Source organism: Lagopus muta, chromosome 9 (assembly GCF_023343835.1).
Source record: "Lagopus muta isolate bLagMut1 chromosome 9, bLagMut1 primary, whole genome shotgun sequence".
In the NCBI taxonomy this organism is placed as follows: Eukaryota; Metazoa; Chordata; class Aves; order Galliformes; family Phasianidae; genus Lagopus; species Lagopus muta.
Window position 1 is genome coordinate 4,438,794 of NC_064441.1, and position 16,762 is coordinate 4,455,555.

General features: G+C 46.8%; 1 protein-coding gene across 3 annotated transcripts in view; it reads right to left on the bottom strand.

The window, feature by feature from the left end:
- Window positions 1–1,660: 1,660 nt before the first annotated feature.
- The window catches only part of PLD1 (phospholipase D1), a 40,871-nt gene continuing 25,769 nt past the window's right edge, over window positions 1,661–16,762 (bottom strand). For all 3 annotated transcript variants that reach the window (XM_048954755.1, XM_048954754.1, XM_048954756.1), the window contains exons 16-26: window positions 15,582–15,710; window positions 15,210–15,328; window positions 14,950–15,063; window positions 11,047–11,157; window positions 10,803–10,891; window positions 9,497–9,610; window positions 8,939–8,988; window positions 7,890–8,024; window positions 6,908–7,061; window positions 6,199–6,313; window positions 1,661–5,904 (exon numbers count right to left, since the gene is read on the bottom strand). In XM_048954755.1, coding sequence (XP_048810712.1) covers window positions 5,680–5,904; window positions 6,199–6,313; window positions 6,908–7,061; window positions 7,890–8,024; window positions 8,939–8,988; window positions 9,497–9,610; window positions 10,803–10,891; window positions 11,047–11,157; window positions 14,950–15,063; window positions 15,210–15,328; window positions 15,582–15,710 — 1,355 coding nt within the window. In that variant the 3' untranslated portion in view covers window positions 1,661–5,679. The remainder of the gene's footprint in view (window positions 5,905–6,198; window positions 6,314–6,907; window positions 7,062–7,889; window positions 8,025–8,938; window positions 8,989–9,496; window positions 9,611–10,802; window positions 10,892–11,046; window positions 11,158–14,949; window positions 15,064–15,209; window positions 15,329–15,581; window positions 15,711–16,762) is intronic.

Below are 16,762 nucleotides of genomic sequence, written 5' to 3' on the forward strand. Positions count from 1 at the left end.
TTCTGCAGTTCTTCACTTCCAGTGTTGCCAAAGTGGGGCTTTTCCCCACAGAGCCACTACTGTGTCTCAAATCAATTCCACACGCAGTACCTAGTTCATGTTTCTGAGGTTACAAGGCTTTGTATTTGATTCATGAACCATCGACCTACCTGAAAGGGGAACACGCCTAAAATGTGAAAGTCTAAGATGTGAAGTCCTAAAACGTAAGGAAGCACTGACATTCCAAATCTCGCACACATCCTTCAGGTCGAAATAAAAACATGTTGTGCAAACAGACTGACTCCTCTCCTGAAATGTGTGTGTTATATTTGTGTCTTGGACATACAGCAAGCAGGCTGCAGCTTGCAGCTCTGCTGAGGCCTGGTTGGAGTCCTTTAAGGTGCTCTGGGCTAGAGGAGAACAGGATAAGGATGACAACCTAGCAAAGAGGGCATCAATTGCAAGCACTTTTCTGCCTGTTTTGACGCAGTTGTGGGTCCCCAAGCCCTTCATCAACCATCGCGTGCCCTGGCAGCTCCTCCTGGCCCAGGACTTGCAGCCCGGCATTGCGGTCCCTTATCCAACCACACAGCTTGGCTCAGGGCAGCTCTGCATGGGAAAGTGTCAGCAGGGCCTCCAAGCACCATGCAGACCGCTCCCACTTCCTCTGGGCACCACTAACTTGCCTAACAAACCTGCAAAGCTCTGATAACACTGGCTGCCTCTCCTTTGTCCGCCAGTAATAGCTTGCAGGGTGTTTAATTATCAAGATCGAGCTGAATAAGAAGAGATCGCTCATCATTGATTCTGGGTATAAACTGTTTCCTTTGCAGAATAATTTCTTCTTTTTCGAGAACTTCCTTCCCCCTCTCCCCCCCTCCCAAATTAATTTCCATCTCAGCCACGAGCCTCAGCAGAAAGCCTTGCCATAATCATTTTGAGCAAAATATTCTGAGTAATCAATCAGAGCAGTGGAACCAATTTTGAAACTGTCACTTCTAATTTTTCCAATAAAACAAAAATTGAGCATTTCACTCACACTGCTGTTGGGTTTCAGGCTCTTTCAGCCCAGGCTCCACTGCATCAGTGCTACAGAGATGTACTCAATCGTCTGAAGAGCTGTGTAATTGCAGAGAAATAAAAACATTGACTTTTGGAGGAGAAACCTGGTTATTCACTTGTATGTGTATTTTTAATGGGCTAATGGATGGGGATGAAGCAGTGTGCCCAGTAAGAGCAACCTGTGTGCCTGCACACGTGATACAGAAACCTAGGAAATAGAAGTTCAAGTTTTCAGTTTGCAGGATTGCTTGGAAACGCCACTGCTTTATTCATCTTTTTTTCCCTGGAGGTCAGCAGCAATCTGCTTTTTGCTCTTTCAGTGCTGAATTTCCTCTACTGAAAGTTAAAAGGGGAGTTGCAAGTTAATGCTGTTGTGGAGATGGACTATTTCTATCTACACTTTCCATAATACCTCAGGCTCATTAAAACAGGATTGTTTGTTTATTTCAAGAAGTCCAATGTTCTCTTCCTGTGCGTTCTACTTCAGCATATTCTCTCTCCTAGGAAAACCCCAACGACTCAGACCCACCCTTTTACTTTTGGTGGCTCTGGGCCTTTTCCCACTGCTCTGCACCCCATGACAGGTTGTGGCTGCAGACACCACAACAAGCAGGAACGAGACCAAGCCAAGTGTTTCAGCACGCCATGCTCCGTTGTATTTTCAGTCCTTTAATACACATTCATTTACCATACACAGAGTGGAGAGGAAAGCAATGATCAGCAGAAACAAGGGTACAAACTGGGTTCCAGCAGCCTTCACAGAAGGGATAGTGGGTGCTCACGGAGGCAGGGGTGTGGGACCTGCGCTCAACCCGCAGTGGGAGCTCTCACATAGGGGACAGGTTTCGCCAGAGAGACGATACAGAAAAAAACATTCCAGGAACTGTGACTTTTGACAATGCTTTTCTCTTTTCCCGAGGGTCAGGAAAAAGTCAGTACATCAGAATTATTTACATCGAGGACGGAACAGCGGGAGGTTAAAAACAGAATAATCAAAGATACGAAAGTACAACAAGAAAGCAGGCAGGAATAGAAAAAGAAAAACCCATACAGAATCACTGCATTCAGTGGTCTGATGTAGTCAGTGTATGCTCCATTTGATTCACTGGCACAGCACGGTGCTCCTGGTTTCGCCCCCATCCTGCTCCCAGCAGGACCCCAGCTGTGCAGCAGGGAGTGCCTGCTGGGGACCGTTTGCAGAATGAGTTCCATAAAACACGAGCATGCATTGAAACATCCACAGCTCCTGCAGCATCTCTTCTGCAGGCAGTGCAGAGCAGCAATAGGGGACCAGGGCAGGGCAGTGGGACTGGCCTCCACACATTAGGAGGAGAAGGAAACATTCATTTAAAGGGCCATCCAGATATCTTCTCATGGACCATAGATGCAGCTGCTGGGTATAGACTGAAATCCCCAGGCAGTTCTAGCAACAAGTGCAAACCACTGCAATGATAACAGCACACCAAGCCCGAGTCTGATTGTGCGTGGATTTAAGGAACAACGGCATTGTGCACCATCACTGTCAGCCTGGAAAAACCCACGCTGAGGACTTGCTAGCCTGGTGCCTCTGTGAACACAATGGCCAGCTGCAGACAAGTCAGAGCACAGATCTGTGCCTCCCAGCTGCAAGCTGAGACCAGCAACCAAAGCACTGGGTGTCTGACGTTCCTGTTAGCAACATTCTTAGCATATGATGCCATCTTCTCCCTCAAGTTTTTAAACCAGGTGCCAATTCTACTGTGAAACGTTTATCCAGTCCAACATCCATACAACAATACACATACATTTTTAAATATTAGAATTTTTTCTAAAAATCATGAAGATGCGATAAGGAGCGCGGGTTCCCAAAGTGGCATCTATTAAGGAATAAATTATAAAGAAAAATAAAAAATAAATGTCATACTTGGTTAAGCTGCGAAATAAAGCCTAAGCCTGGGAGAAACCTCTCCCCTTTCATTCAGTTCTAATGAGCAAACGTCACAAGAAACAGTGCATGTTTCCAGGCTTGCTAGTGCTTGAACCCACATCCCACGTTACAGTATTGTACATCTGCGAGCAATCCTTTGCAGTTGGAAGGTCCGAAAAGCCAAACTGCTCTGGTACTAAGGCCTAAGAAGTAATGATTGTTCAGTTGCAGATATTGACTACCTCAAGGTCTTCAACCTCGCAGGGTTCTTAATATAAGAAATAAAGCTTCAGCTGTCTCTGAGCAGAGCCATATAGCCCGGGTATGGCCAGCTATGGTGCGGATGAGTGGAGTGTATAATGCTGCTCAGGTGTGCAGAGCTGTTTTCCACTAACACCAACAGCTATGAAGCCCCAATAGTTTGCTTCCATCTTAAGGACAATATAATTTAATGATTATAACTATCTTTGCTAATAAGAGAATGGGGACAGTAAGAGCACTTAGAAGCTGACAGCCTTACATTTCTTCAAGGTTCATGCACACAGGCGGTGGGGGTTGAGCCTTTTCAACTATGACTGCCAATCTCTGTGACTTGCAATGGCTCTGACAGGCTGTCATTGTTTGAAGTTAGCAGCTTTGTTCCAACTAAATCAGCTAAAAACATCTCAAGAGATAAAAGCTCTGAACCAGCACTGACATACGATAACAAGACACCTTTGATCTCTTCTGATTGCCAACAGTTGATGCACGGCACCTTGCTCTGGCTCTGCGAGGCGGGGGGGACCCCAAGTTGATTTTTTTTTTAAGGTTAAAAAACAAGAGAACAGAGTTATCTGCTAGCAGCACGCCAGCCAAAAGCATCAACGTCTTGGACCAAAGATTATCATGAAACTACTGCACATGCACTTGCACCTGGCTGATCAGACCACGAGTACACCAAACAGAACGGAGAAATTTGCAATTCCATCTACAAAGAGAGTGTAAAGCAAAGAGAACTGCAGGACATGGCTGAAATGTGATTTGCACAGGGAATGTTGGTGTTCACCTCTTGTGCAAGCAACGCTGTGCAGAGTGACCTGGTGCCTATTTACAGTTCTGAAGACAGAGCAAACAATCAGCTAGAAAGTGATGCCAGCCACATGGCTGGGAATAGGCAGAAGACCACTCCAATTCTTTTCCAGTTAAAAACAGGTGAGACTGTTGGAAGAGCTAAGAAAAGTAAAATGAAACTTGCTAATGAACTAAATTAAAAAACAGATCACCTGGGCTTTTGACTTAGCAGCTTTGGGCATGCGGAGCAACGCAGGTCACACCACAGAGTCCCAGCCCTCGTGCAGCAGAGGACCTCAGCCTCCCACCTCTGCAGCTCTTGCTGCGTGTCTCCTGCAGCATGTTTTTAGTGTTTGACACAGGAAGCTCCTCTCTCAAGGCTGCAGCTGGGGCTGGGCTTGAAATTAGGAGACACAGTTTGTTGCGGGACAGAGGATGGCACAGAAACTGGGCTAGCACCTACCAGACCATGTCCTAGCCCAGGAGCTGCACTGTTTTGCTCAAGGATGTTAGATCAAATTGCTGCTTCACTGCACTGTGAGATACAGAATAGCTTGGGAATGGAGTTTTCCTTGGAAGGATGTGTTTGGAACAACTGAGCTCAGGATCAAAACTGGTCTAAAAACAAAGAAGATCAGAGAACAGGTTTTACTGAAATCTCCCCTTTTCTTGTGTTTACCCCATCTACAGGGTGATGTGTCTGCTCAGTTTGAGCACAGCCTGCTCCACCTCTGGCTTCATGGCCTTTACCTCTTAAATAGGGAGCAAAAAAAGGAATGGAAAGGTCTGCCTATAGAATGTGATATAATTACATGAGTGAAGTACACGGAGCATAGTGTTCAGTTTGGCTCATGCAAGCTTACAAGTAGCTGTTCCCCGTCACACTTAGTGCCTCATCTGCCTTCAGCTCCAGAGACATAAGGCTTTAGTTTAAAACTTGGACAAAGCTTTCACGTGCCTTTTAAACAAAGTGATGTGCTGTATTTCTGCAAAGGACAGAAAGCTGCTGATTGCCAGCACCTTCATCTCCATGGAGGCTGCCCTTTGCCAGCACCCACACAGCACCATGTTGCACATAGGAATGGTGATTGCTCTAGCCACAGGAAAAACAGTATTTTTCCTCCCCTAGAGGGGAGAAGAGACCAAACTACTGATTCTGACAACAGATTGTGTGTTTCCAACTAAGAGATGCAACATTCACACTTGGCAAGCAGTGATGGTTGGGCAGCACCTCCTGCAGTGACAGAGCTGCTCAAAGGGCTCTGATGGTGCCCAAGATGAGGTGAGGGTCTCTGCTGAGCCACCGTGTGGCCAGAGCCTGAGGAGGCTCCCACAGCACGTGTACAACCACAGCACACAGCTGGCAGTAATAACAACAGCAGTTAGGATTTGTTCCCTGTCCTAGGAAGTGGCATGCATCCTCTAGGTGCTCAGAACGTGCCTTAAGAAGTAACTCCTTCAGAGCTGAAACTTCTTATTTGTCATGAATTCCGAGTCTTTCTGCTCCTCTCCTTTCTAGTGTTGATTTGCTTGAAGTTCCTCCACCAAGATCCTTGAGAAAGGCACATTAGCTTGGTGGAGATCTTTCTTGCTTCTCTTTGCAATGAACAGCTTTCAGAAATCACATATTGTTCATTAGCTTGTCTCCAGAGAACCAAAAATGTAAAGCAGCCTGCATCTCCTTAAGTCCAAACCTCCATGGGTACCATGGACTCCTTTGTTCCAACTGAGGGAAGCAAGTACTCTTCCTCCAGGAAACGGAAGGGGAATTGTACCAGAAACCCACGAATCTTTTTCAATTCTTCAGCTGCTTTCACAGGATCATCATTTGCTAATATTGGTTTGTTGATGAAATCACGCAGCTGGGCTAAGTTATTCACCTGGTCACTGGGAAGGCATCGGAACACCTGAGAGGAACAGAGGGAAGTGGCAAGTCAGCATGGGGAAATACAGTGAGGTGGATTTCCTGAGAAAGATAAAAATACTGAACAGATATTCCTCTGGATGGCAGCAGTTTAAAAAACAGCTTGGAGACGGCCAACTAGAAGCAAGCACACTGGAGCGATGTGAGGATGCTCCAGTTTCTTGCTCCCAGCTATGGCATTTTAGTGATAATGTTCATTCATTCAGAACATCTGACCGACTCCAGGAGCTCACCCTGCTGCCCCGGCCCTCCCACCTGCAATAGGTCAAGGCATCACCTTATCGAAGATGGTGGCATTGCGAGCTGCCGTGGAGATCCACACCTCCTTAAAGAACCGTTCACAGACGGGATCCTGGTGGTCCGGATTGAGATCGGAGCCGCCGAGGACAACCCTGAGCCAAAAAGAGGAAGGGATCGATACCTGCTCAAGCCAAGTCCTGGCACTCCCACTCTTGGAAACACCAGGAAAGGTACCTGTCCCAAACACACAAGTCCCCAAGTGTCCCTGGGACTTGCCAAAAGGCACAACGCCTTCCTGCTGCCACAATCCCTCAGCCTTACTGCTGCCTGATTTTCGCCCTTTCTTTTGCACAGTAACTGTCCAGATGGGAAATAGGGGGGGGTGAAGAAAGGAAAAGGAAAGAGGTCTTACTGAAAAACCAACTGTGTTGTCAGCCAGATGGTTGCTCTGAGTGAACCAACTTTCATTAGAGAGAGACATCACCACCCAAAATTGAGACAGTATGAAAACAGTATCCAGAGGAAAACATCACTGTCTTATTTATCCTGGAGAATCCCCTGAGCAAAATGCTCTGTAAGTCAAGCTGCCAGCTGAGAACAGGGACAGCAGGAGGAAGACTAACTCTGGTAAGCAGCAGCCAAACTCTGGGCTAGAGCCAGGCCCAGCAGCACTCAATCTGACACAGCAGCAGCTTGTTGGGTTTCTCAGCTTTTGAGCCTGAGCCTGCACGGTCCCCATGCCCTACCTGAAGCAGCGCAGCCGGAGGGACTGGGCGAATCGCCCAGCGCTGTACTCCTCCCCATCCATCACCGAGGGCACAGTCTCTGTGTCCTGCACAATGATGGCTACTTCGCTGTCCCGCTTGCCCAGCATGCTGCGGTCGTTGATGTTGGCAGAGCCTGAGAGGGAACAGGCAACGTCACGTACGTGATAAAGCACAAACACAGCACCAAGGGAAAGGTCCCTCCTGGGAAGGTGGAGGGCTGGACTGAGTTAATCCTGATTATTTTTGAAAGGGGAGAAAGGTCAATGCTACTTCATGAGCATGGGAAGGCAAGGAGCGCAAACCTCACCAGGAGCCATTTGAGGCAAGGGCTGAGCTGCTGCTCTGAGGGAGGGCAGAGTTTTGACTCTTGTAAAATCTGCTATGGAACTGTTCTCTTTGCTGATATAACAGATCAGAAAGGGCTTTGTTAAAGAAACAGGTTCCAATTCTGATCTTCTGTTGCAATGTGCAATTCAGAACCTGAGGTCTCTTGTCTTTGCTTCACACTCTCTTAATAAATATGGTAACAGAGACAGATGAAATGCTCTCTCTTATTTGTTATAACCTATTTCCCCACTCCTAGGAAACAGAGCTGATAAATGACACATGTTGTCCAAACCATCCAAATTTCACGGCACATTCTGTTCTTTAAGGAACAGATGACAAGTCTCACAAGTCCTCCTGCTAGAGCCGAGCCTGATACAAGACAGATGGACAATATTCCCTGCACTGGGATTCTCATAACTGCTACACAGAGATTTAAAGCTGTTTTAAAAAAGCAAATTAAATGACAGCTTACCAAACCCTTTTTTCCCTCCTACCTATCCTCCTGATGAATTTATGCGTTTGTATTTTAACAGTAAAGTATTTCATAGGGAAGAACTCCCAGCACGGAGAAGCATGCAGCATCACAGCCCACACTGGGTGCAGGGCAGAAGCTAAGGGCAGAATCCCTGCTCACCAATGATGACCGTGTTGTCATCGGCAATCAGCAGCTTGCTGTGGACATAGATGAGCTCAGTGACCAGTTTTCCTTCCAACTCTGCATACGTTCGGAGCCCACAGAAGGAAATGTAATTGATCCACTTATCTCCAACTGAGAATGAAGAGAGAACAAAACCAATGGGCTGAGAAAAATAAAAAAAAATTCTCTTTACGTAAAGCCCTGTATGAACAGCACAGCTTACTTTAACATCTTGTGCTACAAAAGCACACAAGCAGGGATTTGAAGTGTGTTTATTTAAAAATGGACATTAAGGCCACCTGGGGGCTCTCTGCTCTGCTGCCTGCTCAGACATTCCACTTTGGTGAAAGGTGACCCAAATCCCCCTCTCACAGCAGGAAAATATTCCCAGCTTATATGGGAACCTTAAAAATCACCAGACCCCACGCCTGCATTTCTGCAGAAAGGCTATAAGCAGGTGCTTTGCCCATGCATGGTACTGAAAACACGTCCCAGTGCCATTGCCTGCAGCACGGATTTGCACAGAGCACCAGAACTAACAAGTGTTTGGGATTCCTCTCATGATTACAACACATGCCAGCAGCTGGAACTGTGCTGTGCTCCTCCCTGGGGTCCTTCCCTCCTCCAGAACAGGGCTGCATTCAGATGCAAGGCTGAAGGCAGCCAAGGCTCACGCAACCTCTGGGTTGCTTGGAAGCTGCAGAGGCTGAGGTCGCTCATGATGCTTCAGCCCAAGCCCGATCCCTGGGCTACACCAGCAAGAAGTGAGCTGTGTGCAGCCAGGAGCTGCAGATAGGGCCTTGCTGCCTAATTTTTTGCAGCAAGGCTTTTGGTATGCCTGTCCCCACTGCCTGGGGTTTGCACAGCAGTAGCTCTTCCAAGCGTAATGCAACTTGGAAAACGTGAGCTTCAGCTTACAGAATTGTAGGGGTTGGAAGGGACCTCCAGAGATCATTGAGTCCAACCCCCCTGACAAAGCAGGTTTAAGATCCATCTGTCCAACAGCAGCATCTCATGGCCACGTAGGAAAGGAATACAGCTTTTACCTTCTGACTTCAGCTGGCTCAGGATTGAATTTTCTCCTCGGCACATGGTCCTGGAAAGCAGTTAAGCAGCTCTGAGTGCCACAGCAGCTCAAGGCAATAGCATACACTGAAGCAAGGTAAATTGCAAACACAGTTGCCTTTTAAATACCCCACGCAAACAGAAGAAACATGTGCACATTTTCCCATACAAATGAAGAACTATCAAGAACTGCTCATTTCCTACTAAAAAAAATAATAAATTATGCCACTGCATGTTTAAGATAAAATTCTTTACTAAGGGGGACACGAGGCCCTGGTACTACTGCCACAGAGCTGCGGGTGCCCATCCCTGGGGGTGCTCAAGGTCATGGATGGATCCTGGTGGGGGTGTCACCAAACCTGTATCAGTCCCATGGCAGTGGTTGGGGCTGGGTGGGGCTGTAAGGTCCCTTCCAACTCAACTCAATCTGACTCTAGGACCTCCCTCTGCGGTGTGTGCCCTGCTCACAGCACAGCACTGCAGCTGAAGCAATGGGGTCTCATCATGGTGCAGTTTTGGGTGCCCCCAGCACACAGTACCTGTAGTTGAAGTGCATGATGGCCTGCAGTGCATTGCCCCCCCCTGTCGAGATGTCACCCTCGAAGCCAGGCAGCAGTGGGATCACCACGTACACTCGGTAACGCTTGTTTTCCCTACAACACATTTGAGGAAAATATCAGCCTGCAAGTCTTCCTGCTTGGCCTTCTGTCTTCTTGGTTTCTGTCCACAAAGCCGCTACATAAATTTGAAGGGAGCAAAGTATGAAATGTACTTCCAGGTTCAGATTTTCTCTACCTGCCATCGGCAGTTTATGCTCAGATTTTCTTTGCAGACTGTGTGGCACTGTGTAAGTTTGCACAGCCCAAAGTCCCTTTGCAAGTGGTACAAAGCAGCTCTGCAGGCTCTGCTGTTGGGCACTACTACAGGCAGAAACCCAACCTCTAACAAGAAGTGCCTGCTCCATTCTGACCTGAGGAAGTCAGAAATGCCAGAAAAGATGGGAAAAGCTCAGGGAACAAGCAGAACACTGGCCATTCAAAAAGGTCAATGGAGCTATAAAGTTTTAGACAAAGAGGATCTGAGTTTATTTAATTTCCATCAGTGCTTCTCTATAGCTGTACGTGGAAAAACAGCCCGTGAAAGGAAGTGTAAGAAGCTTTCTGGCCTAGCAACACAGGGATGCTCTTTTGTACTATGACATACACAGATCTTCAGGATAAGTTCCAAAAGATCAACATTAAGCAAGGATGCCCAAGATCAGAACAAAAAAAACAAGCCTCTACCTGTGGAACTCAAGTTAGCATGGGGTCAGGCATCCCATGTAAAAGGAGCATCTTGCAACTGGATTGTGTCCATCCCAGCACAAACCACAGCTCCTTGCAATGGGCTGTAAGTATTCTCCAGCACTTATCAGAAAGAGAGCCTCCATCAATAGCTGAACCCTGCAGTCAAATTCTCAAAATGTGTTTGCATCCCCAATTCAAAAGCAATCCTCTCTACAGACAGTTCAAACAAGCCAGTTTAACCTTTTCATCCACCAGCTTGTCCTCCCTACAGACCAGGACTGGCTGCCTATACACAAAGGTGGGACCTCTGGGAAGCAAGTTTTTCAAACAAATTACATCGTTAAATATACACACGCATCAGAGTAAGTCCAGAAAACCACTTCCTGGTAGCACAGAAACCACTGAAGAGTCTCACGGCTGTAAAAGCACGTAGATGTTTGACCACACAGGCGTTGCGAAGAAGAGCTACTGTACAGTCGTGTCCATTACGATATTATTTTGAAGCACGCTGCATAAATGCAGCTGGCAGACTGTGACTGCCTTGTTAAGAGGAGGTTACCTGTGAGCTTTGAGAATCCTCTGAGCAATCGCATCGCCGATCTTGTTCCAGACAACTTTGTCGTCAGCACAGCTAATAAAAAACTGGTTCTGCGGGAAGAGCAAGCACAACTACTGTCACATAATGCCAGACATGAGCAAAAAAATAAAATAAAATAAAATACAAGCATGCTTTCTTGCAGATCAGGTCCTAAAAGACTGCCCTCCTGATGGCTGCCAGCCATGCCTCCCCTCCTTCCACTCACCTCGATGTAGATGTAGTGCTTGCTGTTCTCTATCACGCTGACATAGGCGCTGTGGATGGACTCCTCGTGGTACTTGATGCCAGCTGACCAGTCTGCAGCAGAACGGATCACCTGGAAGCACAGACCAACACTATGCCTCTGCCCCAGCAGTGCTGCGTTGTCCGAGAGGCACTGCTGCCCTTCAGGATCAGACTAGGAAAGGCAGTAACTGCAACACTCCCCATTCATACTGCATTTGTAATAAGGGAAAAGGAGGCTCAAGAATAGCATTAATGCTTAATAATGTTTTGATGGAAACTGCCCCATCCCATTGCTGTTACTCTGCCAGCTGAGTAGCTCTACACCAATTCCTAGGAGCACAGAACTCTCATTCTTGCTCAAGTTCTTACAAGAAACTGTTTTTAAAACAACCTGACTTTCCAAGCTTTAGGAGTGCACACCCAATCAGCGACCTCTCCAGTAAAGCTGAGGTCTCCAGTGGGGTCAGTGCATTTTCCTACAGCTGGGCAGCATGTAATTACATGGCCAGCCTGATAATGCTGGCTACAGCCTTGTGATGTGCACCTGAGGTCATTTATTTCTTCAGCCAAATTCTTGCAAAAGTAAGAATTTGAGATGAGATGACTTTTAAAATTCATAGCAGTTCAACTGCCCAAACTTCTTTCTTTGCTTTTTATTTTTTTCCTGGATATCCACTTTTAAAGCAGATACTGCAAGATCCCCAGGGCACATTCTCTCCCTGCAAAAGAGCCAGACCCACATGAGAAACATCTTCTGCACAGCAACAGTCAGGGCATGCCCTGAGCAGCATTCTCCTGGGTGGAAATGTGGCTTTTAATTACATGCTGGTACTTGCTTGGGGAAAATTACTCTTGGTTAGCCTCTGTCTTTAAACACTGTCAAGACAAAAGCAGGGAAACAATAGCTGCAAGCATCACAAAAGAGCCATCATAGCAGCACATTAGTGCACTGACACACTGGACAAGAGGAAAATGCAATGGATCTGTGAAACATGTGTCAATAAGTGCACAAACCTGTCCTCTTCCAGGGGTCAACCTCAGTTTCTCCTGGAAATCCCTCCAGTGCATTTCTTTTCCTTCTCTCTGTCCAGCTAATGACAACCACCACCACCCAACAATCCTCTTCCAGACTCACAGCTTCCCAGAGTGCAGCCCACCTGCCCTTCCCTGTCATCCCACTCCTCTCTGCCCTCTCCACACAGCACATGAAGCTGCCCACTGCTAAAGGATTGTCACCGTGTCTCAGAGCAGCATCACAGCATCTCTCAAAAAGTTGGTGTCGTACACAACCTCGAATCCAGCTCTTCCACACCCCAGCCTGCATCCCAGTCCTCGGGGACCCACCTGGACATAACCACAACCCCCAGCAGTGTCTCTGCTGACGGAGGGCTACAAGGAAATCCCCTTTTGCATCAGCCTCACGCACAAGTTGCGCAAAGGGAGAGGGAAGAAGCAGCAATAGAAGATACTGGCTTGGAGGTAGGCACTGCAGCTTGGCCCTCTAACTGAAGGCAGGTCATTTTCAGCCTGGATCAATTCAGAGGCCAGCACCAGTCACTGCATGGCTCCACAGCCATAGGAACAGGCAGGAGGAGACATCTGTATTCACGAAGGGCAGCATCATGCAGCTCCATCTCACCTCAGGCAATCTGTCCTGTCCTGACAGTGTGTTCTAAATGAACTGCTTTAAACCCAAACTCTTTTGCTACGGAGACAAGGCCCCAGTGCCACCACCAAGAGCTGGCATCTCCATCCCCTCTCCCTCCTATCACAAGTCCCACAGACAGCAGCAGTGTGAAGTGCTCGGGCTCATCATCTTTGTCTTCTCTCACAAACAAAAGAGTCGTAAATTTTATGCTTGCTAAGAGCTAATGCATAAATCCTGAACAATGCAGGCCCTCCTGCAGACTTCAAAGAGGCTTTAGTCATTGACAGAGCACTAAATCTTCATTGCATTTACATCATGGACCAGATATTGCCTCACCACACGTCTTCAGTAGTGCTGTCTTTGTCTGATAATCGCCAACTCTGGAATGGAAACAAACCAACACCGCCTTCGGCTTTCTGACTCTTGCAAAATCCATGTACAACTGCATTGCCATGGCAAGCAAAGACCAAAAGTTCAAACGAGAGTAGACGAAGCTGTGCCTGACCATCCCTACAGCTGATCCAAGCATTCTTCCCTCTCAGCCTGCACCCCCACATTTGCTTCTTATGCACACATTGCTCACCCCCTGTTCACCCTGCCTTCTTCCAAACCCTCCCTAAAATGCACTCTTCTGCTCCCCTTCGACTAAGCAGAGCAAAGCCAGACAGTAAAATGAGGTCAGAATGTGTTGATGACAGGTCAGCGGCTCGGACCAGCAATCCCCACGGACCCTTTGTGCTGTCTCTGCCTCTGATCTGCCCACAATTGAAGACAGATTTGCAAACAAGCTCAGAAACAAGCAAAATGTCAGCCAGATTTTTGACAATCATTTCATGCCCAGGGACACTGGACAGCGATTCCTGCTCTGACATTGCTCACATAGTCCCCGAGCAGCACTGAGGTGGAATCACACAGGCTTGGCTGGTGTCCCAGCAAAGAATTCGGTAACAGGACCCTGACAGAGCTCTAAAAGCTGCAACTGAGCATCAATTAGAAATGAGAGAGGTATTTTAAATGAATAATTCACAAGGCAAACCCAGCTTCCAGCTTGGTAATCACTAGAGCTTAACCTTTTCTTTTCTACAGCAAAGCCCATCATTTAAGGCTGAGCTTTACCTCATGGTTAGTGTGTGCTCTGGGGAAGCAAGCCCCCACACCTCCATGAGAGCAGAGTTTCCGAATAAGCCAGTGTCATGGACTGAGCTGGGGAGGCATTTCCAGCCACACAGAAGCACAGCGGTGCCTGGAGCGAGACCATTTCTCAAGAAGCCACAAGCAACGTTTTGGCACTTGACGTAAAATGCCCAAACCCATCTGCGTGACACAGGGCTGTCACACAGCCCATGCTGCCCACCCCTCACCACATGGCCAGGCACAGACAATGCCCGGCAGCCCACAAACCCAGACGAATGCTTCTTGCTCCATGAAGCATCCCCAGGCACTGCTGTCATCTGGGTGGACTGCTCCTTTTGAACAGTGAGTTCATGGATGTTTCCTGGTTTGGGTCTCATCCCTCTTATTTCCACACGTCTTTTGTTCTCAGAGACACCCTGTTGACTTGCTGCTTCAGCATAGCTACTTTGACTTCGTGTTCTTTAGTAAGTCCATGCTTCTGCTGGTTAACACTTGCATTCAATATATACACTAAATGTGGCTAACAGTGTTTTAAATAAATACATTTTTGCAATCATGAGGATGATGGTCAGAAACAAAACCGTTAGCAGAGCATGCAGCAGTGCAGAGGATCCACAGGTCCAAAGATGAAGACCCACACATAAAATTTAACACAGAAAGCAACAGTCACAAGACTGCTCCTAACATGGGGCTTCAAATGGCCACTGCCCATCTGCACAGGACTTCCAGGGCTGGGGGGATAACTGAGAATATCAGCAACAGACACTGTGTGTCCAACACCAACCCACCAGCCTACCTAGAGCACAAACCCAAATGATGGGCATTAGAGAAAGAGCAGCAGAATAAACAAAAAACAGTGCACTATACAAAGCTGTGGTGCACCCAAAACTGCTCAGTCCCCTTATCTCCAAAGCTGGAGGTAACAACTAATCCATCATTTTATTGCAGTTGAGGAATTGATCAGCTGTGCTACAAATGATAAATATAACATGAAAAACTTCTACTTAAATTAAGTCCTACAGAGAGTTTGTAGTGACAATTCCTTCCAGAAAGATGAAAAATGCTCTTAGGAGAACTCAATTAGAAGTCCATTGCACTCACCTGGACTGTGGCACGAACAGCATCAGGCACCTGATACTTCAACTCGTTAGCAGTTTGCTGAGATTTTGGCAACAGGAATGGGTAGGACAGGGAACGGTATTTGGGCTTCATGATCTGCCCCAGGGAAATAAAGAAAAAAAAGCCCTTGAGGAGACTGAAACAGAGCAGTGTAAAACAAAAAAATAAGAAAGCACATCTGTGATAAGATAAAGCACGTGTGCACCTCTACTCTGTGCCCCCACAGCAGTGCTCCTACTCACCTTGGTGAAGTTCCAGCGCTGGATGAAGTGCCGGGCCACATCGCGTGCTGCTTTGCCATGCACCACAGAGGAGATGTCATGCCAGGGCATCCTAGGGGTGGTGTATCTGTCAATGAAGTCTGGGGGACAGGAAAGCACATTTGGACCTCTTCAGACTAAGGAGGCAACCAAGGAAAATTGCAGCATCCTCATCCTCACACAGAGCTTACTGTGACATGGCACCCAGGGCAATGCAGGCTGACTGCCCCCACAAATCTATGGACCATGCATGACAGGAGAGTTGGCCCAAGACCATTCAGAAGGCGTTTGCTGCTTCTTCCTAACAGCCAAACCAAAGCAGTTTCAGAGCTTCCAGGGAGCGAAGACACTTACCAGCAAAAGGTTTGTCAAGCTGAACCCAGTCTTTGAAGACAAAGTTGCAATAGTCTTTCCCATGCCAGAACCTGGTTTCCCCAAGCAGCTCTCCCACACCTGTCTTCAAGCTGCGAATGGATCCTTTATCTGTCACAGCAAAGAAAATTAAAAATCCACATGCTCCAAAGTCAGGACTGTCCATTGCACAGCATTGGTGAGAGGCTCATTGCCATGCAACAGCATTGGTGGGACTTGCCAGTCCTGCTCAGCTGAAGCTGTTTTCTCCCTAGTCTTTCTGTTAGTGTTTCTTCATCTCTATCTAAACATGTTATACAATCAGGATAGGTTTTATGTATACATTAGTTTGTTACGGAAATAAAATGCTGAATTCTTGCTATACTGGACTAAAAAATTACTCCAGAATTGCTTCTTTCACTTTAATGTTATCACGTGGGAGCCCACTGACTTCAATGGCTATGTGTAGAAGAAAGAATATCAATTATATCACCCATGTAATATGCCTTACAGTACTGAATCCAACTTCTCTGCTAGAGGGGTTATGATTTTGACTCTACTGTAATGTAAACTAGCCTTTATTATCTAAAACAAAATTATTTGAAAGTTTATGTTTCCAATTGAAATATCATGGTTTGCTTTATTTGCTGTTCTTGGTTTGGTTTATTGTTTTGTTTTCCAAATAACAATGCTATCTTTTGATACGATTTTACCAAAACTCAGCATCCCAGATGCAAAACTCAGCACCTCAGATGAGGTGCTGCATTTGCACAGCCCTTTCAACAGCATCTTTTGCCATCAGTCAGAGATGAGAACAGCTCAGTGCACCTAACTGCCCAACTCCTTTCGGATTCACTGTGGAGGTGAAGGAACATTCCCAGATAGGACTTTAAACTCTGAATTAAATTTGATTGACTCGTAAAAGGGTTAAAGGAAGTCAAGATGCTCCATTTATGACAAAAATTCTGCTGCACTTCTCCCCACTCCAGTCTGGTGACATTTTATGTGACAGGAGTTCAAATGAAACATCAATCTGCTGAAACTACAAGTGACAGTACATAAAGAGCCGATTCCAGACCTAGCTGGTTTGAAACTAAACAGATTGTGATGCCTTTGCTGCATCAATATACATCCTGAGCTGACTGCAATTGGCCCAGCTATGCTCCAGCCAGAGAAAGAGAAAG